Raw genomic sequence first — 23,292 nt, forward strand, 5'->3', positions numbered from 1 at the left:
TTTATTTCCAAAAATATTTATTGTTTCTAACAGCCAAATGTAAGAGCTCTCAAAAAAAACTAAAACAAAAACAAATAGTACACACAACAACATTACACAAAACTGCACGTATTAAAAATCCTCTATAAACCGGATTCAATTGAAATGTCATAACTTGCTGAGATCACTTTTCTGTAAGTGGAGTTCTGCTTCGTCCTGCTTTGGCCTTTAAAGCTCAAATGTGCATTCTCAAAATGATTATTATTTTTTAAGACAATTTGTTGGCCATTTCTCACCGTTATCTGATGGAGGTAATTGGGGACAGCGAGAGAGAGAGAGAGAAAGAGAGAGAGAGAGAGAGAGACAGGTCCCACGGCTGGGATCGAACTGGAGACGCTGAAGTTCGATGGTAAGCGCTGTTCCCCAAATTAACTAAATACTAGCTCAAGACGGTCTGAGACTTAGTTTTTTCAATTAAGGAACGTGAATTAAAACTCCACATATAGATTTATGGCAACATGATGTTATAACAACTGTAAACTACAAACAATGCAGGTTTAAACACATAAAAAAAAGATTTTTGCTATTGTTTTATGACCCATAAAGAATGCAGTTTTACAGTGCGCACATTAAGTTCCAGTGAGAAACATTGAATGTTTGCTTTCAATAAAAGCTCTACGGGACATCTGTATTGCCAATGCGAATGAAGGCATTCAGCTAACTGCTTTAAGGGAAGCCTCGTCAGCTGCAGATGCTAATCCTTGCTGCGTGTTTCAGTACCCGAGTCTCGTCCTTTATGAGGGGTCAGAGTTGGGCGGTAGGTGTATACCGAGACTCTGCAGCAGGTTAGAAGCCGGTCCGGCCAGCCCCGACTGGCAGCTGAGGGACTCCAGCAGGTTTGCGACCAGATTCAGGTCTACGTCCAGAGGCTGGACCTCCTCCTCTTCCTCTTCCCTCTCCGCTCCATGGACAGAAGCAGAGGAATGAGGAGAGCCATTGTCCGAGCCCGCCTTGTTGTAATTCTGCAGAAAGGACAAACGTAGTAAAACAGATGGTTTCATAACTAGAGTCAGTACGATACACATGCGTTATTTCACATACGTTTTGAAAATGAATAATAATTTATGAGTATATGTAATTATATAATTTACCACCAGGTTGAAGCTTTGTCCTATATTAGTGCTCATCAGCTCCTGATCCATTTCATCCATGTATTTTCTAAGACCGTCCAAAGTTTCTGTCCCGTTCATCTCTGTGTGACCTTCTTTCTCCTCCTCCTCATCATCATCATCACCCTCTTCTTCATCATCATCATCGTCGTCATCATCATCTAGATCATCTGAATCTAGCTCTTCTTCTTTGCTTCCTATAAAAATAATTAAAAAAAAAAAAGATTCAGGAGAAGATGTGGCAAGTTTCTGCTCGTCATTTTAACATCTGGTTTCACAACTTTCATAACGTCAACATACCGAGTAGTCTGTCCAGTGCGCTGGCCATGGAGTCAGGCTCAAAACTAAAAGGCTGAGTCGAACTGCTCCTGGAATACAAAGAAAAACAATGTGAAACCTGACCGGAAACACCATCGGTGGGACAATGCACCTTGAATACATTAGCTAGACAGGCTACAGTGTGCATGCACTAGCATTTGGAGCCCAGATGGACCATGAAGAGATCACAATGCATGCGTTACAGCCAAATCATCATTTCTACCGTGGTTGAATTTACTGTACTCCAACATGTGTGTGGGTATGTTTTCTGCCCATTACCTTTTAGTATCATATGGAAAATAAATACATAAATAATCCTAAATCATTGTATTCATTAGACCCAAATGTGCATTTGATGATCTTGGCTAAATATGATCAAAGGTCAGTCAGTCTCACCAGGGAAGTTCAGCCCCCTCATGCGACGACATGGCGTTGAGGAAGTTCTTCATCCCTTGACTGACTGCTACTAGGCTGTAACCGGCCTCCTCTTCCTTCTCCTCATCCTCCGTCGTCTCCTTTCTCCTCTCCTCTGCACCCCGGACATTCTGTTTCGCCCGTTTGGTGGAACTGGAGTTTTGGCTGCCAACATCAGCTCTCCCCCCACTCCTCTCCTGCAACATGCGCTCCAAATCCTGAGTTGTGATATCCAGCCAGCTGTCACCTGGAGATGGACACAAAAGACAAAGTAATTATGGGAAATGCTCTAAAGAGAGAGAGGGTAGAGAATGGAGGATGCACACCAAAAAGGACAGGAACTGAAAAAACTTGGCAGGAGGCAGAAAATCACAGGTGGCAGAGACAAAGGCAATGTCAAACAAGCTCCACTTTAGTAAGAAAGTAAAGTAGTAAAATCTCCACAAGCAAACATTACCCAACATATGAATATGTAGGTCGGCCAGTCTCTACGTTTCAATGTTCAGACATTTTGATACTTTATTTTTGCTGTCAGGACCGGTCACCATTCTACCCAAATATAACTGAGACAAATTCAAGTCGGTGTGCTCTTAAAAAGACGCATCGACAAACTTTTTGACCAATTCTTTTCAAGAGTGTTTCATATTCAAAAAGGACAGATTTCCACTCACTGTCCTCTTGGGGGAGCTGTGACTCTTGTTGCTTCAGCTCCTCCAAGTTGATCGGACCGCAGCTGTGCAGCAGCTGGAGAACCTCCTCACCCGCGGACAAAGCACTGAGACACAATAGGTAAGATTCAGGCCGATACACTGGGATTCCACAGGCAGGCATATTCACACAGTGTCCATACACGCACATGCAGAGCTACAGTACTCACCCGGATTTTGAGGCGACGGACTGCTTGAAGAAGTTTTCCGCTGATCTCGTCAGTTCTCTGTAATGAGCCGAACCTTCCAGTTCTTCCTGCAGTTGATAAATGCTGAGTATATTACATATTTTATACAAAGTGTGCTACTATACCTAACCTAATATTCCAGGTGTGGAAAGGTAGCTACTATTCCTCTTGGCCTCAAACATTCAAAAAGTGTGACTAACCCGGAAGTAGTCGTTGCTTTTCAGACTGTCCATGAAGCCTTTCCACTGAGGGTTACAACTGACGGGGGCATCCGGCTCGGATGATGGCAGCCTGCACTTAGAGCACAGGATCTCAAAGCCATGGGCCTGGGTGTGGGACACACACACACACACACACACACACACACACACACACACACACACAGAAACAGACATATCATCAAATACAACACTAAAGGGCCACCTTGGATTCTACCAAATGCATAGGTTTATTCAACCGAAAGCCAGATCAGATTAAAGAGGAAACACAGATGATGGCTCACCAGTTTCATGCCGAGCTCGTGGGACTTGTACTGGGGGTGAGCGTGAGGAGGCAGGGTGAAGCCGCTCCTCCTGTCTGGAGTGAACTGCTGCTGCTGCAGCTGGGCGTACAGGCAACGGGTGAATGTCACCTGGAAATACATAAACATACAGTATAGTACAAGGTTACAGCTTTTCACAAAAGCTGAACATACTAATTAAAAACTAAAACACAAACGGTGATTACAGTCAGCAGCATTTTGAAATAAAGAAAAAGAAACCCCGCTATGATCATGAATCTATAAAGTGCATTTACCGAGGTGAGGACTCTCGTGTCGGGGGGAAAGGTCTTGAAACTTCGACACGCCTGCAGATCTACTGGATCCCGCAGGTAGAACGCCGACACTGCAGGGGCGACCAGGTCTGGTCGTTGTGCTAACACCATGGCGATAGCTGAAGGTATGAAGCAGTGGGCACACTGGAGGCCAGCTTTAATCTTCTCTGGGTACCTGAGTGGAGAGCAGAGATGGATTTGCTTTTTCATTATAGATACATTTACAGTCACATATATTATTTCATCCACTTACATAAAATATGTATGAGGCCGTTAACAAGCCAGTCTAATGCTGATGCAGGTGTTTTATCAAGTTTGTAGTGAAGAAGTATCAAAACACTGATTCTGCACCATGAAATCTGGATTCTGACATTTAGCTTTTTTCCCTCTTTACTGTAAAAATAGGTCCGGGGGGGTAGAGCATACATACTGGAAAGCATATATACTCGTCAATGGCCTTGAATTTGCAACACATTTGTGTATCAAAGGTAGAGTTTAACACAGGGAGCCGTCCTCTCACCCCTCTAATCGCTTCCTCAGGGCTGAACATATCTTGGGGCTTGCCCGGCAGGCCCCTGGGTGGGTGGAGAGCAGTACTATAGCTTGTGTCACACTTGGTGCCACATCTTTCGAGACCCCCACCGGACTGGATTTGGAGGGACAGGGCAGAATATGCAACTCTCCCTTATAGAGGAAGACCTGTAAGGAGAATTAGTGAAAAAAATAAAGGTTACAGACAAGAAGAATATATTCATAATTGGCCATATGAGTGGTTCTACATGTTTTGTTAAAATACTTACAAATGTGATTACTTTACACTAATGTTAACCATTTACAAATCAGACCAAAAAGTTTCAAACGTGTGTTTTTTATTGTTATTTTACTCAAATGAACTGAAAACCAAGGTGGGCTATCAATAACCAAATGTAAAGTATGCGTTGGGAGATGGTTTGTACTTAAAGGGCTACGACTTAAAGACTAAAAAGATCTCATGAGTTGGACTCACCCTGTTTTCACTGGTGTCTGGACTCAGCCACTTGGGAAGATAATCTGCTGCTTCAATCAGAAGAAACTCTCCGTCGTTGTCCTCAACCCTTCACACACAAACACGGAATGGAAGTTAGAAACAGATAAACAAACATACAACCGAAACGGCTCCCTGTTTAAGTACTGTAATATGGCAATGAAATCATTTGATATTTAAAAGATAAACTCAGAGCACATTTTGTCTCACCTGGCTATGAGCTCTGGGAAGGCCTCTGTGATTTGCTGCAAGAGATAAACAACGAACCACTCGTCCTCCACGTTGTCCCCAAACTGAGTGCTACCTCCAATGTGAGCAGGTACACCACCTGTCGATACAACACATGTATGCATATGTATATATCGTTGTGGGTACCAATATTGAAATAAATGTATAAGTTCTGAGGTGCTGACAACACAGTACCTTTCTCAGGATGAAACTTGAGGTTGAATGACTGATGCTGCCAGATGTATTGCATCAGGAGTGAGGCGACCTTTGCCAGAATCTCCTCTACTAGACGTGTGAGATGCTCCTCGGTCTGCTGTGAAGCTGAGCCGTCTGTCTGGATCAAGAAGAGTTTGTACTGAACCATGTCTTCCTGAATCACTGTCCTCTGCAGGCCGTCCATCGTAGTTTTTCAATGACTGACTAGAGTCAAATAAAAGGTACGCGAGAAGTATTAAGGTTTAAAGGCTAACGTTATGCAGCTAACCACAAACAACTTATCACAGGAAAATCTCTTATAAGTGTCTTACCTTGTTCTGTTTTTAAATGTGAGATGGTAGGACAGAGAGATTTCAATGCGGGAGAAAAATGTAACTTTTCTAATTCCCACGAACGTTGCTAGCACGCCATCTGTCACTGTTTAGGTCCTACTGTGAATTCCACTCGACTTCCACAATGGTGCAACAAATAACAGTTCCTACGTTTTATATTGACATATTGTCACTGTTTTACCAATAAATATAATAATAAATAATGTCTGTACATCCTAAATAAAACAGATTACTACTGAATTTCATAAAAATGGCATGATTCATTATATAATTTGCATTGTAGTACGAATTCACCTACGGCAAGCGAATACATTTCAGGGACGCAATCACGCTGCGCAATGCATTCTGGGAGTTGGAGTGAAATGGCTGATAATCCTACGGCTATTTTGTAGGTAGTCTGAAATCTATTTCCCGTGAGACAACGGAGCTGCGTATCCATGACAGCCTTATTATTGTTGTTGCTGATGCTAACGTTAGCACGAAATTCCTCTGAGGTGGCGATAGCTCGCTTTACTAATGTTATATTTTAAAATGTAAACGTAATTGAAGAGCAGCTTCTGGACCACACAGGATGCTAATTATTAAATGTACAATACCGTACCGTGCCTTGCTGATGTTTTATCTGCTCGTCCATGTAACGATAGCTAGCTTATAGCATCCTGCGAACAGTTAGAAGCAACGTTAGCATATGTAGCTATTAGCATATGTAGCTATCTATTAGCATATGTAGCCAAAGCCTCGTCCAGCTCCCACTGCTCTAAGGGCGTTCATCTGCGGACTAGTGGAGATGTTGGACCTCCCTCTGAACAGTTCCCAGCGAGTCCAGGACGTGGAGGCAAGGATAAGAGACCAGGGCTTGAGCCGATAAAACGGAGACAAGTGGAGAATGATTTCACGATACAACAGAAGACCTGTATCGCACAAACTTGAGATGTGAGTACCGAAGTACCTGGATTTGTAACTGTGATGTTACCAGCTGAGCACTATAAACACGGGGTTTGAGGATGAATGTTTTTATTATAAACTGGAGGGACGTGAGATGAGTGATTGACTAATGATGGGGAAATCATATGTTTATTGATCCAGCTACTGAACAAGGTCTGTAAAGTAAGTCACATTATTTGTGTTTAAAGGGCTAAGAAATGCAAAACCAACAGCATGATCCTTAAGATAGATACAACAAGAATGATGATAGTGGACAATCAGCTGTTTTAACTATATTTTCATGATGTTTTCTCATGTTGTGATTGTAAGCCCATCATTAACAAACACGCCACCAGTCGCCTCTCAAAAATGTAATTTACACAAACTCCCTTTTATCGTTGGACCTTTTTTTTTTGATTGATGTTCTCAATCTTTTCATGCAGACGTGGGTTGTCTCGCAGCAGCCTTGACCACCACCCTCTCCCAGAGGAGGCAGACGATAACCAAATGCCTCAGCGGTACCTCCATGACCTCCAGGAAGCTGTCTCCGCTCACAACAGGTAACTGAGTCCTGGTCAGGCAGCAGACAGGCAGCCCTGACTTCTTCTTGCCAGGAGATAAACCTTTTCTTCCAGAGTAAGGCCAAGATGAAACCACTTGGAACTAGTACACAAAAATACTCTTGCCTCTGTGTTTCGTAATCTTATACATTGTCTCGAGTGGACCGCTGATTCTCAGGGCTCTCGCTGTGTGAAACAAGACACCAAGAAGCAGATTAATTGATAGCACATTGCCTCCTTTGGACGTGCGGTTAAAAGAATACATAATGAGTCAGGCTGTTGGAATATTCAATTACTTTGACATTTGCCCTTTATTTTCCACTTTGAAACCTTGCCTTTTGATTAGGTCAGCAACCACCATCAGTAAGATGTACGCAGCCACATAACAGAGAGCCAGGTTTATGTTGTGACATAGAGAGTCAGGGTGTTTGTATAATTGACTGAGAAGTGGTGAAACATTACTTATCAAACTGTATACATACCTACGACTTCTTGTCCTTTTCTATGCAGCTCAGACACGTCTGCTGCCTCGGGCCATTCCGACTGTCCCACCGTCATTTCAGTCGACTCCAACCAGTCCTGGTCCGGCATCCACAGCTCTACAGGCACCGGCATCTCCACAGAGAGGAGCTCTGTTTTCTCCTGGGGCTACGATGTAAGTCTACTCCAGAGATCTTAGAAACACACACACACACACACACACACACGCAGACATCGTTTTTCCTCTAGCATTTCTTCATCCTCTCAGTTATTGTGTTGTAAAGCTAAAAAGACGCCAAAGACATACTTTCACGCACATTTTAATGTCAGATTTTGATTTACTTCCTCACGTTTGTCACCTTTTGGCAAACCCGTGGAAGATACCTCATTTGTCGGCTTCTTCTTTTTATATGATTATATGATTTTAGACTTAGATTCCTCGGGGTGTTGGTTTGTTATTATTCTGTGCTTTCTAGCCTCAGCTGGTCTACAAAACTTTTCCAGGACTCAATTATTTATTTAGTGAGTTGTCCTCAAGCTGTGTCTGGGAAAGGAGAAAAAAATAATAATAATTCAGTTACACAAACTAACTCAGTCCTAACTCACTGCTTTCTCTCTCAGTTTTTTTGTCGTAGCATAAAAACAATCCTGCTTGACCTCAAACGCATACAGACATCTCAAAGGGCCATAAGGGCTAATTATTATGCATGTTGAGGCTTGCCATGAGATAAACATCTTTTTTTTTTTTAAAGGAACAGCGATGTGGTAGCAATAACTGAAAAGCAGCAGCTTTCTGTCATAGAGCCGGTGTATGAGAACAGAGGAATGACGAGCTTTCCTTCTCTTTTTCTGTTTTTTTTCGGTCCCGTAGGAGTTCGACAAGGCAGCGTCACGGCAGGTGCAGCAAATGTTTGAGGAGATCGACAAAGAGCTGTACGAGGGGAGAGGCAGCGGGGGAGGGATACTCCAGGGGCTGCACGATGAGTGTCAGCAGTGGGCCACACGTTTCCCACATCTCCGGTATGTTCTCCACGGTTCCCCACCAACCTCCTCACCTGTTACTGCAGGGTTCAAGTGGGAATCAAAGATTAATGCTGAAAAATCAACTCTTGAAAGAAAACATTGTGTGTGTGTCACTCAGGATCCTGGGGACTCAGCTGATGTTACCAAGTGATGAGGGCTTCCAGTGGTATGACACTTCAGGGAAAGGCAGCTCTGCCGGCAGCCCATCATCAGGCAAAGAGAGCAGCGGGAAGTCCCAGGAGAAAGATAAGAGCACAGAGTAAGTCCGAAGTGGCTGTTGGTCGGCTGTCCAGATGACTGATGTCAGGGCATCAATTATAGTGCTGGCTGACCTAGATGCTCCGGCTTCTTAATCAAGTTTGGTGGGTCACGTTGACCAGCTGGGATGAACAGTTTGCAAGGACTGCCACTTTAAAAACTAAGTTGACATAAAGGAGTTTGTTAATGTCAGTCTGCGGTGTGTTCGTGTGAGCCTGTGCATCCGTGCGTATACTGTAAAAGTTCTTCTCACGATCTTCCTTCTCTTGGGTTTATTTATCATTTATTCATAGTAAAACACACAGGATGTGTGGGCTTGTGTCTGTGAGCGTATGTGTACATGTTTAGGTGCCTAACTATGTGTGCCCTTGTCTTGGTGGCGGGGGGGTGAAGGTTGAACGTGCAGGGCAGGAGAGCGGCGCTGATCACGGCCTCCTCAGCGGAGTTGGATGAGCCTCCTGGCACCTCCAGTGGCTCCAGCAGACTGATTGAAGAGGAGGGCCTGATGGAGGAATATCTGGCGTTCGATAGCAGGGACTTGTGAGTTACTCGCTGTCCTTATGTGGCACAGTTCTAACGCCAGAGTCAATATCTAAACCTCAGCTTTTAAAATGACTTTCTACGTCTGCCTTCTGCAGGCAGGACGAGTGGGAGCCGGATTGTTCGGAGTCGGGTCGGAGGCATCACTCTATGCCCCCGGTCTCTCCGTACCGGTGTCGCCGTCAAGCTGTTCTCGACCTGCTGTTCGATGACGTGTGGCGGCAGCTGGTCGGCTGGACGAAAGAGCTGGTCCAACGCCACTGGGAATGCTGCACCTCAGGTACGCCTGAATTGGAACTATTTTGCACGCACCGGACCGAACTTACATCGACAACCGTCCATTTCTCTACGCACAGTATTCGTAAGCGATTGTGTGTTTTGATTGGCAGGCGACGAAAAGATTTCTGGGAGCTTAAGCCCCGCGCCGCAGGACTCCCAGAACCCCTTCATGCTGCTCTCCATGCTGCCGACGATGCTGCCCAAACTCGGCCAGAGCAGGGTGCTCCCGCTCACAGCTGGGCTGCAGTTTCAGGTCAGTGGTTGGAGGGGAGCTTCATTTCACTTTAAGCACTGTCAGCAGTTCACGAGGTCGATATAAATCTTAAAAATGACCCTTTTTAAAAAGTAATCTATTTGTGCTTTTAAAAGAAACAATGAAACACAGTCAATTGTGACCTTTTATATAAAACCCACTTCAAATTGCATTTAAACAACCGTTTACATTTTACCTTGAATTTTCTTCACTGTGTGTTACTGCAATACATAACATGAGAATGAAATGATGTTTGTGGAAGACTGTCTTAGTCAAATGGACCTTGAATGGTCTTGAAGAAGAGTTCTACTGTGAGGTCTCAGCAGGTCTTAGAGTCGCGCGTCTCTGGTCCACAGTCCACTTCCTGCCTGTTGCTCTTTCAGTCTCTCTGTGCTTCCAGTTCAGTAACTTGTATCACTGTTTTCTTTCCTTCCCTCTTTTGCTCTCTTTGCCCTTCACTTTGCCAACGTGTTTTGTACCTTTTTTGTTTCCTTTGTCTGTTTTCCCCTTCTTTATGTTATTCTTTTTTGTCTTTCTTTCTCTGTGTTTTTCTTTCTTTTCCTTCATGTTCTTTACTCGCCTCCCTTCCTTTCTCCTTCCTCCACTCTCTTCCTCTGGTCATTCCTCTTTCTCCTTTTTAAAGAACACAAAGTCAAGGGGCTCAAAGCACAAGTCCAGACGGAAATCCAAAAAGCAGAAAAGGCCTCCCACTGTATGTAACTCCCTCACTTAGAGCCAAAATGGTGGTGTGTTGTGTGCACGCCGTCCATGCTGGCTCATTATCTTTATCTCTAGAATAAATGTGCCTGTTGATTAACCCCAAAGCATCACCACCGCTTTTTTTTATTGATTAACTGCAATTTATTTTCAACATGAACTACTGTTGATTTATTTTTTTAGATCTTCCTTTTCTGTCACAACGAGAATGCTGGAATGCTTTTTTTTTTTTGGTTTCATTTTGTGAATGTTATTTTTGGTTGGTGGCACAGCAGATATGGGGTCCTCCTGACATCACTGCATGCTTTGACGCATGTGCTGTATTCTACATATGAAATCAACTAACCAGTGTGGCCACTGGCCTTCATAACATAATATATTTATATCTGACTTATATTATGTCTCTTGTCCCCTCTTACATCCCTCCTAATCTTTCTTTCTTTTCCTCCCTCTCCTTGACTCCTCCCTCCTCTTATCACACTACTTTATTACTTCCTCTCACACCATGCTGCAGGCTGGAAGGGTCCCAGTAGGAGCAGCAGCGACCCAGCACAACCTGAACGACCTAATCGTGATCCACAGCATCCCCCTGCAGCAGAGGAACCTTGGTGTGCTGGAAAGAACCCAGTATGGACACATTTTACTCTTCCGACCAATGAGCATTGGTGCCAAAATGGAAAAATAAAAGCAAACTCAATGACACCTCCACCTACACATTTGTGTATCCTTAATATGTGATATTCCAATGGGAATGAAAGAGGCACAGACATCTTGTGGTCCTTGTTTTCCATTTACAGACAGACACATTATAGAGAGACATAGCCTCACTCATGCCGTGTTTTTGTCCCTGGTCCTAACACCTTGTTTGGCAGAGGACACAGCCAGTTGGCAGCAGGTGGAAATGCACCATTCAGTGATTACGCTCCACTCTCTCTCTCCTCGCCACACAGGGAGCCAGAAGAGCGGGCGTCTCTCAGGCCAGCCTCCAGCGTGGTCCCCTCCAGCAAACTGTGCCCTCGCAGAGCCCTGGAGCAGAGCTCCTCCTCGCTGTCCCGCCCAGCACAGTCTGCCCGACGAAGAAACCCTCCGCCCCGAACCCTCCTGCCGCTGGTTCCCAGTCTGAGTCCGTCCTGTGCAGCGGGATCCATGGATGACGTCGTCCGTGGGACACGTCTGTGAGTTCAAGCTTTGGGTGGCACAAGGCTAGCTGTTTCTCCCCGCTTCTAGCCTTTATGCTAAGCTAAGCAACCGGTCTCCTGGCTCCAGCTTCATATTTAACAGACCTATATGAAAGTGGGATCATCTACATTTTTTCTCTTCACGTCTGCTCTTTATTCTGAAAGTATCTACGCTATCACATAAAGTAAAACTCTACCTTTGACTTTCATCCTCACACCTAAGCTGTGAATCTTCGCAACTCCCACGGCCTTTTCAGAAGGAAGTACATGTTAGCGCCATAGATGCACCATAGAACAATCTATCTGCACTTACTGTCTGTGTGTGTGTGTGTGTGTGTGTGTGTGTCTTCTTCCCACAGACCCACAGCCAGAAACTGCCTGATGTCTCCCTTGTTGCTGCTGAGCAGGAACACACTGCTTCCCCCCATCAGCAGCGGAGACCCAGAGTCATCTCACTCGGTGCAGCAGTGCAAACCTGCACAGGTGAACCTGTTACAGCACCTGAGCAGACACACAGATCAGAGGAAGCTTAGAAACAATTATATTGTAGCTTCTATTAAATACATAAGTCATTTTTTGAAAGCACCTGTGAGCAACTGTTTAAAAGACGGTGTATTTGTCCGTTATTTCCGTCCGACCAGCGTCACAGAGGCCCGTCCAGCCGCGCCCACAGTGCTATAAATGACGAAGCTGGCAGCTTAATGCCGAGGGATCGTCACCACCTGCTGGACGTCTTCTCTCGGCCCAACACCACTCACACATACAGGGTGAGACGCTCTTTATCGTCACACATCACACGTCCTGCATACACATACGGCGTATTATCACAGGTGGCAGAGGTCAATGATTCTGTGTATCTCTCTGGAGAGAGGTTTTCTTTTTTTTAACCCATTAGGTTTAGGTCTTAAAAGTAATGAGTTGGCAAATGTGGCGATGTTTGAGTATAGGAGACCGTGTGTTTGACCCCTGTTTTTCTTTTTTTTTTCAGTCCGACACTCCTTACCGTCGTTCCTTCACAGTGTTGGACAACATCGGGCAGGGGCGGCCGGGCAGAGCCTCCGTAGCCACAGGTCAGAAATGCAACTTCAATCGTTGCATATGAAAACATAAAAATGCTCCTGGAAAAGGGATGTGGTATACCACGAACATTGGCTCCCAAATATATATATTTTATATATAAATATAAATCTATAAATGTCTATCCCTTGGTTGGGAATCACTGATACTGTACACTGAGACCCTTACTTTTCATTTGCCTGTTTTAGGGTTACTTCATGTTTTGCCTGTACTTGTACTGCACATACCCAGATATGGATCTCGTAGCACATCAGTTATTCACTTACGCATTAATTGATTTATTCATTCATTCCACCAGACTCTCTTGGTATCGGTGTGACGGGCATCAGTCTGGGCATCAGCAGCTCCTCTTTCTTGGACGCGTTTCCCCACCACCCCTTGGGACACTCGCCCATCAAAGACGAAGAGGAGCCAGACCCACAAGCCCCCGTCCCAGGTCAGTGGATTGAAGCACTGATGACGCTCTTCCAGACTGAATGAAAGAGGCTGCAGCGGCTGGCTTCAAGTGAGATGTACCTGCTGGTAGGATGATTTAAGTCCGTATCTTTATTATTTGTCCTTCTTCTTTCCCACAGCGACACCAGTGCCTGTGTCAGCCCCACCTCGGTCTTACACCAGAGGAAGCATCTCGACCAGGGCCGGCAGACCTGGCTTGTAGTTCGCCTCCAAACCCTTCAGCCATTCAATCTTTATTCACTCCAACAAAGTGCAGCATCTGTGCCCCCTTCTTTTGTTTTTTTTACAGAAGTAGCAGGTTTTTTTTTTTTTTCATATTATGCTGCTTTTGGTTAAGTTTTAGTTTGAGGGCCTATTTTTGTATTTCACAAATCAGCTCACGTGGCTGCCAAACACACAGTAACTCCGTCGTCGTGTACAGCACGAGCTGTATGTGTGGACATTTGTACTTTGTATGTGTATATATATCTATTTATATGTGAATGTACAGTATATTATCCTCCGGTGTGTTGTTGTGCTGGTAAATGACTATGCAGGGAATAACACATCCACCCAGACGAGGATGAAAAGCACTTTCTTTCCTCTCTGATGCTACATCAGAGTTCGGTACTGTATCTTTTATAAGGACTCACTTTAAAATCATATTAATCAGAATATGGTGGCTGAACATCTCTGGAGCCCACGTGCTTTAACATTTACACCTCAAGATAAATGTAGGAATAGAAGAACCTGTAAATAACTAATTCATCATGTCTGTACAAATGACTATATTTGAGGTACATTTTGCTTATTACCTGAGCAAAGCCATGTGGGGATGCTTTGACAGGGGACATCAGGGTAGTTTTCCTTTCATTCGTTAATAAAATAATATATCAGACAGCCATGTGACACAGGTGACAAAGCTTGAAAATCAGAGCTCATCTTCGATGCATTTTCTTTTGTACAAAAAATATTAAAAACCGGAGTACTGACAAAGTATATAAATGAGTTTATTCATTTTTTTATTAAGACTTTGACACAAAAAAAAAGACAAGAAATAAAAGATGTATTTACATTTTGAGAATCGTCACATGAAAAGCTTGTGAGGCCGACAAAGAACACACAAGGCAGCAGCTCATACATCGAATGCGCTTATTAATCTCAACGTTTTTTTTTTAACAAGTGCCACTATTTATATACATTGTATCTGCTATAACCAGAGCCTCAACACTTCTCACTTTTTCCCTCTTTTTCCTTTTTGGGGCCCACTTTTTTTGGAGTATTTTGCTTCCAGGTCAGAGAGGAAACCGTTGAAATTCTGCTCTCTGGACTTCTGCTTTTGCTGGAAAATAAGAATGAAAAAGATGATTTTTTTTAGAGAGGGAAACACAAACAACTCGCCGAACAACTTCATACGTGTGCATTCGTTACCTTAAGCATCATGACAAGACTGTCATCCTCATCACCGAGCCCCATCTCTTTCTGCATTTCTTCTGCTTCCTGTCGCTCCCTATTGGCCTGGAAGGTTAATTGCAATCAACATTAGGGACATTTTGACATACGTAGAAAAGTATAAACGGTGAGAGAATATCTAGAAAAACCAATATGAGCCGTGAGGATTTCGTGGCTTCAACCCCAAACACATTGCTCACCCTCTTCCTGCGAGCCCTCTTCTTCTTGTCGCTCTCCTTCGTAAACGCCGGAAACGCGGTGACTTCTCCGCCCTCGATGGCAGCCTGGATGATGCCGCAGAGCCTGGGCTCATCTTCCTGGGAGCAGCACATTGCCGAAGCCGTGATGGCGTCCATGTTCCCCTGGTGCTGCACGTACAGCTGGATCACATCCTGCCGCTCCTCTTCAGAGCCCTTATATTTAGTCTCAAACTCAAGGATGTCCTGCACCGTAATCTGGGAGAAGGATGCAGAGAGAAAAGCACGTGTGACAGCTGTATGTAATAATCCACCATTATCCCTGGGTACATTCATGTTGAAGGATTGTATCGGTTGTACCATGGCAGGTGCCGTGACACCACATTGATCTACTGTACATCATTTAAAATACAATTCCTGGAATACAAGTGACTCCCTCCGGGTGTCACATCATTGCACGTATCTAACACAAAGACTCATTAAGTCACGTTTATAACAAAGTAAACACCCGCCGTGCTCCGTTACCTTGGGGAAGAGCAGTCTCCAGTAGTCCTCCCAGCAGCGGTCTTGACTCAGGACATCAGACTCTTCATCTACCGTCCCCTGCTCATCGTACACAGCTCTCTGCTCCTTGTCGCTCAGCACCGCATACAGCTGTCCCAACACCTGGAGGGGGAAAGGGCGAGATGCACAGATTTACACACACATCTGCAGGCCTCAACAAAAAGAATGGTATGTAACCATAATAATGTAGTGACCTATGTGTGTATATATTTGATCTATATTGTATAAAGGTGATATGACAGAACAGTATGGGACATGGGAAATTCCTCAATAGTCTGATTTAGCCAATTGTGGGCAATTAATTAATGAGCAGGTATTTTTTTTACCTGACAATATTGGATTAACAGGATTGTCAATGCTATGTAGTACAATCTGTCAGGTATTTAATTAACTGGACAATTAAAACAATCCAAATACACTTGCATGTGATTATCTGATCTATACAGTTTGGGTAAACTGTAGTAAATAGAGTTCACTCACTGTTGTACTTAGCTAGCTGTGTTAGCTTACAGTAGCTCGTTAAGCTAGCTTGTGTTCATCGTGTGTCTAACAGCCTCAAACGAGAGTTCACCTGGAATTTCTCCGTGGCCAGCGGGTCTTCCGGAGCCCGGTCCGGGTGGACTTTCAGCGACACTTTGTAGTAGCTCCTCCGTACCTCAGTCTCGGTCGCGTCTTTGTTGACGGCCAGCACCTCGTACAGGTTCGAGGTCTTGAAGAGCTCGTGGCAGCGCTCGAGCAAACCCATCCCAACAGCTTTGACCGTTAATCCGGTAAAGTATTTATTTCTAAAGTTTAGTTGTGTGGCTAAATATCCAGAATAAGTAAGGTGTCTTCCCCTGCTTTCCCTTTGTTGGTGATATCTATTTCGCGCGCTGGCCTGTCGCGTACTTCCGTGCGTCCCGGCGACGTGCTGACGTAACAAGAATAAACGCCTCTTATTGGTTCCCATTATCGATGTCGTCAGACTACGTAATAATATATATATATAATACAATATTTCGTCTTTTACCTTTTCGTACCTTCTTTTAGATATTATTTAAACGTATATAAACACCGTGTTGATTTTTTGTGGCGCCAATATCTTTACTGTTTATGTTTATGTTGATTTGATGGAGTTATACTAAATTACACGAAATGTGATCAGTCCATTAAAACTCATCTATCACGTGTCAAATGGTTCAACAAAGCCTGGCTTAAATATGAAATCTCCTCTTGACTGGTAATAATGAATGAATTAAACCTTGTTTTATTTAACTACATTGATCCTAAATGCATGATTAACTGAGCGTGACATATACTCTTCACTGACACACTTTACTCACTTAAAGTATCAGAATTATACTGCTAAAGTAGTGTAAATATGTCTATGGTAATATTTGATTTTTCTTTTGCAGCCTAGGGTTGCTTGGTAAATATAAATAAGGATACTTGACAGCAAAAAGACAGTTTTGTCTTTAAGAAAGATGCAGGGTTCAAGCAACAGAGCATGCAGTATTTAAGTTACCCTGTGATATATTTTACAACCTGGGTCTTTCCAATGCAACCCCATGTTACCAAAATAAACACATGTAATCGATACAAAAAATGAATTTAATGTCACATATTAATATGGCACCGAGCTGCACAAGGCTTCATCTACTACAGTAAAAGAGAAAGCTATCTGAAAACAATTTGGTAGCAAAGGAAAACTGATTTGACAGTCCAGTTTCCATACATGCATCACTCAGTCAAGAACGTACAGATACCCTAGTATTTATTGGTGCGTTTGAAGCAGCATAAGAATACATCAAAGACAATGAGGCAAGTCACTAAGTATTTTCTCACTGCTTCATGCGAAAGCAGAACACAAAGATACACACTGACTTTGAACTAAGCATCTGTAGATTGCGCCCATCTGTGTTTATAAGCCTGTACAATATGCAGCACTGGAGATATACACTGCAAAAGCCCCCCTCCCCCCCCCCGCCCCGCCCGCCCCGTTCTCAGATGTTATCCAATTATTGCCCCATCTGTTTCTGTTGCATATTTGGCACAGTCTCTGTTGTTGTTTTTGTATTGACTTTTTTCTTGTCATCACAAACTCTCTGTTCTTTGTACTCTGACACAGAAATAAGCACTTGGACAACTGGCACATCATCATCAGGATCAACAATGAAAAACAAAATAAAGCACAAGAGCTGTATTGTACATGTTATGAACGTCTGCTGGTGTGCAAATCCTACTCATATGCTTCCCATCCGCTCGCGAGTGGAGTTTGAACAAAAAATCATTGCTCCTCCTGGGGGAATATGTCCTTGTTATGGTAACAGTCTCTCCACAACAGTCAAATGGCTTCGTTCGCTTGGTCAAGCTTTTTCAGCATGTCCATGGCCGATGCATTTCCCCCTAAACTGGGACAGTCTAAAAACCTCCTGTGGGGGGCGGCAACTCAGCATTCCTTCCTGGTCTTCACCATCTTACTGGCGTACTTGATCGGGATCCCCCAGCGTCTCATTAGATAGACATCAAACACATAGGCCATCCCTGGCTCCAGGCCCCCGATCACAGCTGTAGTGACGGCCCGCCGAGGATTCAGCTCCTGGAAATACTTGCAGAGAACCCTCTCGGTGTCAGAGCGGGACTCTGGTCCCAGACAGGGCGCAGTCAGAGCTGACGCTCCCCCTGCCTCAGCTTCACGCTCCCCCAGCTTTCTGCGGTACACGCAGTACAGACTTCTTTCTTCTGTGCCCATCCACGCCAGGGTGACACTGTTGCAACCGCGCAACCGGTTGAAGGATTTGATCTGCAAGGTGGAGGGCAGAGATGGGACCCCTCTGCGGTGGTACGCTGAGGAGGTCTGCATTTTGACCGAGGCCATCAGACCTCCTGGTAGAGCCGGGTCTGTGGTCGTTCCTTCTCTCTCCAAGTGGATGAGATAGGACGGACTTCCCTGGAGCCAAATGTGCACTAAATCTCCCCCCACGGGCTGTGAGGTCAAAACCTGGCCTTTACTGGACACGGTGGCCTTGACCTTTTCACCTCCGCCGCAGCTCTGCAAGGTGAGGAGGCCACTCTGCTGCGAGGCGCGAGGACGGAAACTGAAGAACTGCTCTGAGTGGGACTCTCTGTCGCGGAAGGTCACCCACCTCAGCTCCCCTTCTCTCAGAGCGACGACAGCCGCCCGGGCCTCCTCGTGCGTCCGAGCAAGCGTCCCCTTGTAGGCCGCGCTGGTCCCGTTCAGCCTGTCGATCACAAAGACGTCAAAGTAATAGCGGGTGTCAGGCAGGAGCTCGGAGACGGTGCAAACGCTCTCTGTCCCCTGACACGCACACTGGAGATCAGCATATTCATCGGCGAGGGAGGAAGGTGGACTCTGGGGTTCAGGATAGGAGTCCCACTGCTGCCACCACCACTCTTTCAGAATCGGCCACACTGTCACTCTCCTCCTCTTCTCCGTCTGTTCTTCTTTCTGTTCTTTCTTCTTCCCCGTGCCCTCTTGCGCGGCACAAAGACTGGGGTAGTTTCGCTGAGAGTTGACAAGGACACAGTAGTCGTAGCTTTTCTGCGTCTGCGGGAGGCTGGTTACGGAGGCACTGGGCGCCCAGCTGAGGGTGACGCTGGTCATGCCTACACCTAACGTGAGGACTCTGGGGTCAGCTGGGAGGAGAGGGAAGGCGCCTGAGGGCCCCAGGCCTTCATGGAGGTACACTGTAGCTCTGGTGTTCTGCTGTTTGGAGCGCAGCCTCAGGATGTAGATGGAAGCCTGGGGAAAGGAAGGACCCCTGTAGGTGTTTACTGCATTGCCTGTGAAGCTGTGCATTTTCTGCTCAGTCCCAGGAGCTCGCCACCACACCTCGGGGATACTCTTTTTGGTGCTCCCTGAGAGGAAAGAGAGATAAAATGAAAACATGTTTTCTACACATCTAAATGATCAATGTGTTGTTGCTAATCGCTACTTCGTTTGGATGTTTGACCTTCACTGTGCATCTGATGAAGAAGTTTGATGTGTGAAGTGTGATGTGGAGACCTGTTGCCTCTGGTGCACATACACTGAGAATGGACTTTTCATCGAAGTAGCAGATATACGGTATATTAACCAGTAAAAAAAATGGAGAAAGAATTGTGAATCATTGCAATCGTAATTGAACAGACAAACCATAACTACAGAACTTCTCTCTCTGCTTTGTTTCCTGCTGTGTGAACACGGTTATACTTACAAGCACACACTGTATTTCACCTTTAAAATGATGCTGGCAGTTGCGTGACACATTAAGCACCGCAAATTGCAAAAAACAAGAACAACAAACAAAGCGCACCGAACCTGGCTGATATAAAGAAAACCCTAACACCTCATAAATGAACAAATACATAAATACAATGTCAAATGCCACTTCAAAACTGGTTGCCAATTTTTTCCATTCATACCTAAAGTCATTTTCATTTTGAAGTACACACTCTTCACTGGAACGACGCAAGCGTAAAAAAAACAACCCGTCACCACTCGTCTCCACTGTTCATCGCTTCTCGAGATGAGAAATTGCTTCTCAAATGAGACCAAATGTTACAGAATCAAAGTGAATAATTCAGGCTGGTGATGGGGACCCACGAACCCACTGTCTGAATGATTCATGTGTCATTTTATAACTTCACAACGTTATTTCACCAAGTAGAGAAGCCTTTCTAGTTAACCTGGAAAAAGTGTTCATGGAACGCTTTGAGGTATATTTTCTTTTCCAGAAATCTGCTCCTATTTAGCTTAGAAATGTGATTTCTTTGAGCACTTATTAGTTTTAAGCCTTTTTGTAATTCTCTTGCTCTATAGAATGTTTTAATTTCCTGAGTTTATTTGATTTGTTTGGTTGGTTGGTTTGCGAAGCACAAAATATTTCATTGTTTATTCAATGTTTTATGCGATTGTGAAATCCAAATCCAAAGCTTTATATAACATTTGTGTCAGTGGGACAATCAGATATGATCACACTCACTGTATCTGTCGTTGTTAGAGATAGCGGTTGGCATTTAGAATAAATATTTAGCATTTATGGTGCTTTGAACTTAAACAAACTGGTACAATCTGCTGATAAGACGATAAGTAGAAAGTCTTATCTACCTGAGTAGTTGGGACAAAGAAATTTGGAGACAATCGCATGTTGAAAAATAAAGGCCTCAGCTGTGATGTGATTGGATGAAGGGAATCCGTTTATTGGTCTATAAATGTTATTACAGCGGTGGCAAATTGAAGCTATGACCTCCAGGCAGCAAACACGGGACTGATGAGCACTAAACCGATATAAGACCTTTAATAGTTTGATCATCGTATCTACTGTTCTACGACTTCTTCCAAATAGAAAACTCTCTTCTACAAACACAAAGTAAAGTAAGATTAGAGTCTCTGCCCTCTGTTAAATCCCTATCTCTTATGATAACATCTATTTGATTGTCTTGGCTGAGCCTGATGCGGTGGTGATCTTCAGGCTAAAGCGGGTGTCTGGAGGTGCAGGTTGTGGTCTTACTGTTCACTCACACTGCAGGCTCTTGAGGGGTTTGTCCTTCAGGGTGCGGGCTGCCAAGCTCCATTCAATGGGGAGGTCACAGGGGCTGACAGTCACCGACATCGACGGGGCCTTCTTCTTCAGCGTGAAGTATAGCCTGGGGAGAAACACCGAAGATAACCGCAGAGAAGTTGTTTGATTCATCGCAGGGAATGTCAAAAAGATAACATCCTGCTTCGATTCAGCTGCGAGGTGATGGATGAGAAGACAAGATATCGTTCCACTGCATACTGTGCAACGTTCTGTCATTTTGTTGGGTGATTTTGCAGATACGGGGGGCTGGTTAGCGTTTCTCTTTCTCCAAAAGCTTGAAAATGTCATCACGCCAGCTGTTGCCAGTCGCTGTCTTTCCATTTGCCTACATGCTGATCAGTCATTTGATAGCGGATCAGGAGAGGTGACCTGGGGATCAGACGATAAGGCCGCATTGACAGTTTCAGATGGATATCTGCCGGTTTGCTGTAACTATCTGGGATCGTGCTTTGCATAGAAACTATTGAGTCCCTTATTGTGATCAGATGTTATTGCGTGTTGGATTACAGATTTGCATTTTAGATGGCAGTTAAAGAACGTTTAACATTCCTGCTGTGGTGGTCGGGTCTTATTTTGATTCGAATAGTCATCGTTAACTCACGAGGCAATGTTGAACTGCTCTCCTCCACAGAGGACACCTGACTCAAACAGATATCTAACATGTCATTTCTTCACAGCTAGTTACCTTTCATGAAATTAATAAGCAACTGCCCGGTTCTTTGTTTGTAAATATCAGTTGTCAGTCCTTACAAACATCATTATTTATGATTCTGTGCAGATGGTGGTCGGTTTCCAAACAGATGTGCGACACCCATCATTCTCAAGGGCGCTCTGCGGCTTATTTAATAGAGTGATTACTGTCTGTATCAGTGTTTTCCCTCCATTATTTGCCGTGTGGCTCTGCATCACTGCACCGGTGGACAGACTGCAGCACAAGGGGAGATGCATTTTTGCAATTTTTCAGCTCCCAGTTTCAGAAAGCAGGCGCTGGCACTGTTGTGTAGGGTTCAGGCCAAATGGGCTCCACTTCCTCTCCCTCTCGCTACAGTGGTGCTGGAATCAGCCACCGTCTCCAATAAGGTGGTTGGTGGATGGCTGGTGACTTGTTATTGAAGTGGAAAGAAGGGCACATCTGATGTGCAGGCCTCAAGATTTATTCATAAGCCCTTAATGAACTGCAAACCAGGGAAAATCTTCACTTTTTATAACTGTTCTGGAGCCATTTAGTGCGGTCTTGAGGTTCAAAAACATCTTTGCTGTCAGTCACAGCCAGTGGTGGACAGTAGATCCGTGTTTCAGAGGGAAAATGTTCTATGTTTTACTTTTTTAATTTGATAACTTACTTTGCAGATTCTGATTAATAGTACAAAATATAATCAATAAATAAATTATGATGTATTAGGATAAGATAAGATACAAATGTATCAACATTGACAATTATCTGAACAGACTAGATCCAGCTAGACCGCCTAGCTGCGTACTGCCTCTGTCCCTACCTGCGAGTGCGTCCTTTGGGGAGAGTAACAGAGGTGATCTTCCCCTCTGGGAACCACGTCGTCGGGCGAAGTGGCACCTCGTTCTCAGGTGCCAGGGCGGAGTGCACCTGGGGCCACGGAGAGCCACAAAACAGAGCCAAAGCTGCACCGAGACACCAGCACAGGGACATGAGCGCCATCGCTGCTTCTTGCTGTCTTGTTTCTTTCGCTCTTTGACTTTCCTCAGTCACCACGTCTTGGATATCTCTCCCGGGCTCTGACAACACATGGTGGAAAGGTCAAGGACATCAACACACACACACACACACACACACACAGTAAAGCACTCAAACACACTCAGTTAAATTTCTACTGTACTATTCATACACTAAAGAGCTGTAGCGGCTGCTGATGATTCATTGATATGAAGAAACATCCTATCCTATTCAGACAGAATTATTCATGCAGAGGAATAGAAATTGCCATGCTATATTACTCTGGGATGTGTGTGTGTGTGTGTGTGTATAGCCCAGCATGAAACTCACTATAAAAAAACACTTTTCAAAGTGCAAAAGTGGGTTTCCAATCACTCTAAAGTCATCGCCTTTACATCCACATTTCTATTTTTAGTCGGTGGAGTTCAAATGAGTCCAAATATCTTTCATAATGGGTCTTAGCAGCCATTTTATCAGGAGAAAAGCGACGCCATGCTGATGTGGAGCGAGGTGCACAAACAACACCTGGAGGTGCTCAGATGCAGTCAGATCCAATCAGCATGAAACGCCGAACAAGAGCGAGTCTTGCTCTGTATCTGTATCTTTTCTATCTTTTATTCTATTTATTTCACACCCTTTTACTGTTTCTCTTTCTCCTGTCTTTTTTCATGTGTATATTTATATATGGCTGTGTGATTGTGTGTGTGTGGCTG

The 23,292-nt window shown here is 44.4% G+C and overlaps 4 protein-coding genes across 4 annotated transcripts; 1 reads left to right on the plus strand and 3 right to left on the minus strand.

The window, feature by feature from the left end:
- Positions 1–83: 83 nt before the first annotated feature.
- Positions 84–5,482, minus strand: ecd (ecdysoneless homolog). The gene is made up of 14 exons (XM_079169296.1): positions 5,368–5,482; positions 5,036–5,260; positions 4,823–4,940; positions 4,595–4,682; positions 4,109–4,287; positions 3,571–3,763; positions 3,278–3,406; positions 2,976–3,101; positions 2,758–2,843; positions 2,552–2,655; positions 1,863–2,127; positions 1,449–1,516; positions 1,131–1,345; positions 84–1,001 (listed from the first exon to the last, which is right to left on the minus strand). The coding sequence occupies exons 2-14, from the start codon at positions 5,238–5,240 to the stop codon at positions 774–776; spliced, it is 2,004 nt and encodes a 667-aa protein (XP_079025422.1). The 5' UTR covers positions 5,241–5,260; positions 5,368–5,482; the 3' UTR covers positions 84–773.
- Positions 5,483–6,034: 552 nt separating this feature from the next.
- Positions 6,035–14,090, plus strand: fam149b1 (family with sequence similarity 149 member B1). Its single transcript, XM_079169434.1, has 15 exons — positions 6,035–6,321; positions 6,756–6,872; positions 7,383–7,527; positions 8,224–8,372; positions 8,494–8,634; positions 9,027–9,173; positions 9,272–9,453; positions 9,563–9,705; positions 10,937–11,049; positions 11,373–11,597; positions 11,960–12,083; positions 12,242–12,367; positions 12,589–12,670; positions 12,976–13,113; positions 13,253–14,090. The coding sequence occupies exons 1-15, from the start codon at positions 6,275–6,277 to the stop codon at positions 13,333–13,335; spliced, it is 1,962 nt and encodes a 653-aa protein (XP_079025560.1). The 5' UTR covers positions 6,035–6,274; the 3' UTR covers positions 13,336–14,090.
- Positions 14,091–14,216: 126 nt separating this feature from the next.
- dnajc9 (DnaJ (Hsp40) homolog, subfamily C, member 9) lies at positions 14,217–16,206 on the minus strand. The gene is made up of 5 exons (XM_079168887.1): positions 15,897–16,206; positions 15,287–15,427; positions 14,765–15,019; positions 14,544–14,630; positions 14,217–14,454 (listed from the first exon to the last, which is right to left on the minus strand). The coding sequence occupies exons 1-5, from the start codon at positions 16,068–16,070 to the stop codon at positions 14,347–14,349; spliced, it is 765 nt and encodes a 254-aa protein (XP_079025013.1). The 5' UTR covers positions 16,071–16,206; the 3' UTR covers positions 14,217–14,346.
- Positions 16,207–17,753: 1,547 nt separating this feature from the next.
- On the minus strand, positions 17,754–22,564 carry ndnfl (neuron-derived neurotrophic factor, like; the record flags this gene model as incomplete). The annotated part of the gene is made up of 3 exons (XM_079168701.1): positions 17,754–19,183; positions 20,829–20,953; positions 22,386–22,564. The coding sequence occupies 3 exons, from the start codon at positions 22,562–22,564 to the stop codon at positions 17,754–17,756; spliced, it is 1,734 nt and encodes a 577-aa protein (XP_079024827.1).
- Between the last annotated feature and the right edge of the window lie 728 nt (positions 22,565–23,292).

Source organism: Pholis gunnellus (genome assembly GCF_910591455.1).
Source record: "Pholis gunnellus genome assembly, chromosome: 11".
Taxonomy (NCBI): Eukaryota; Metazoa; Chordata; class Actinopteri; order Perciformes; family Pholidae; genus Pholis; species Pholis gunnellus.

Excerpts from the sequence above, each read along its gene's own strand:
- dnajc9 (XM_079168887.1), bottom strand. The coding sequence starts at position 16,070 with ATGGGTTTGCTCGAGCGCTGCCACGAGCTCTTCAAGACCTCGAACCTG. Across the intron at positions 15,428-15,896 it reads TGGCCACGGAGAAATTCCAG|GTGTTGGGACAGCTGTATGC; the intron begins GTGAACTCTCGT and ends TTCCCCCTCCAG. Across the intron at positions 14,631-14,764 it reads AGAGGGCTCGCAGGAAGAGG|GCCAATAGGGAGCGACAGGA; the intron begins GTGAGCAATGTG and ends TTAACCTTCCAG.
- fam149b1 (XM_079169434.1), top strand. The coding sequence starts at position 6,275 with ATGATTTCACGATACAACAGAAGACCTGTATCGCACAAACTTGAGAT. Across the intron at positions 8,635-9,026 it reads GAGAAAGATAAGAGCACAGA|GTTGAACGTGCAGGGCAGGA; the intron begins GTAAGTCCGAAG and ends GGGGGGGTGAAG. Across the intron at positions 11,598-11,959 it reads GTCGTCCGTGGGACACGTCT|ACCCACAGCCAGAAACTGCC; the intron begins GTGAGTTCAAGC and ends TTCTTCCCACAG.
- ecd (XM_079169296.1), bottom strand. The coding sequence starts at position 5,240 with ATGGACGGCCTGCAGAGGACAGTGATTCAGGAAGACATGGTTCAGTAC. Across the intron at positions 3,102-3,277 it reads ACGAGCTCGGCATGAAACTG|GCCCATGGCTTTGAGATCCT; the intron begins GTGAGCCATCAT and ends TCCCACACCCAG. Across the intron at positions 2,128-2,551 it reads ACAGCTCCCCCAAGAGGACA|GTGACAGCTGGCTGGATATC; the intron begins GTGAGTGGAAAT and ends GTCCATCTCCAG.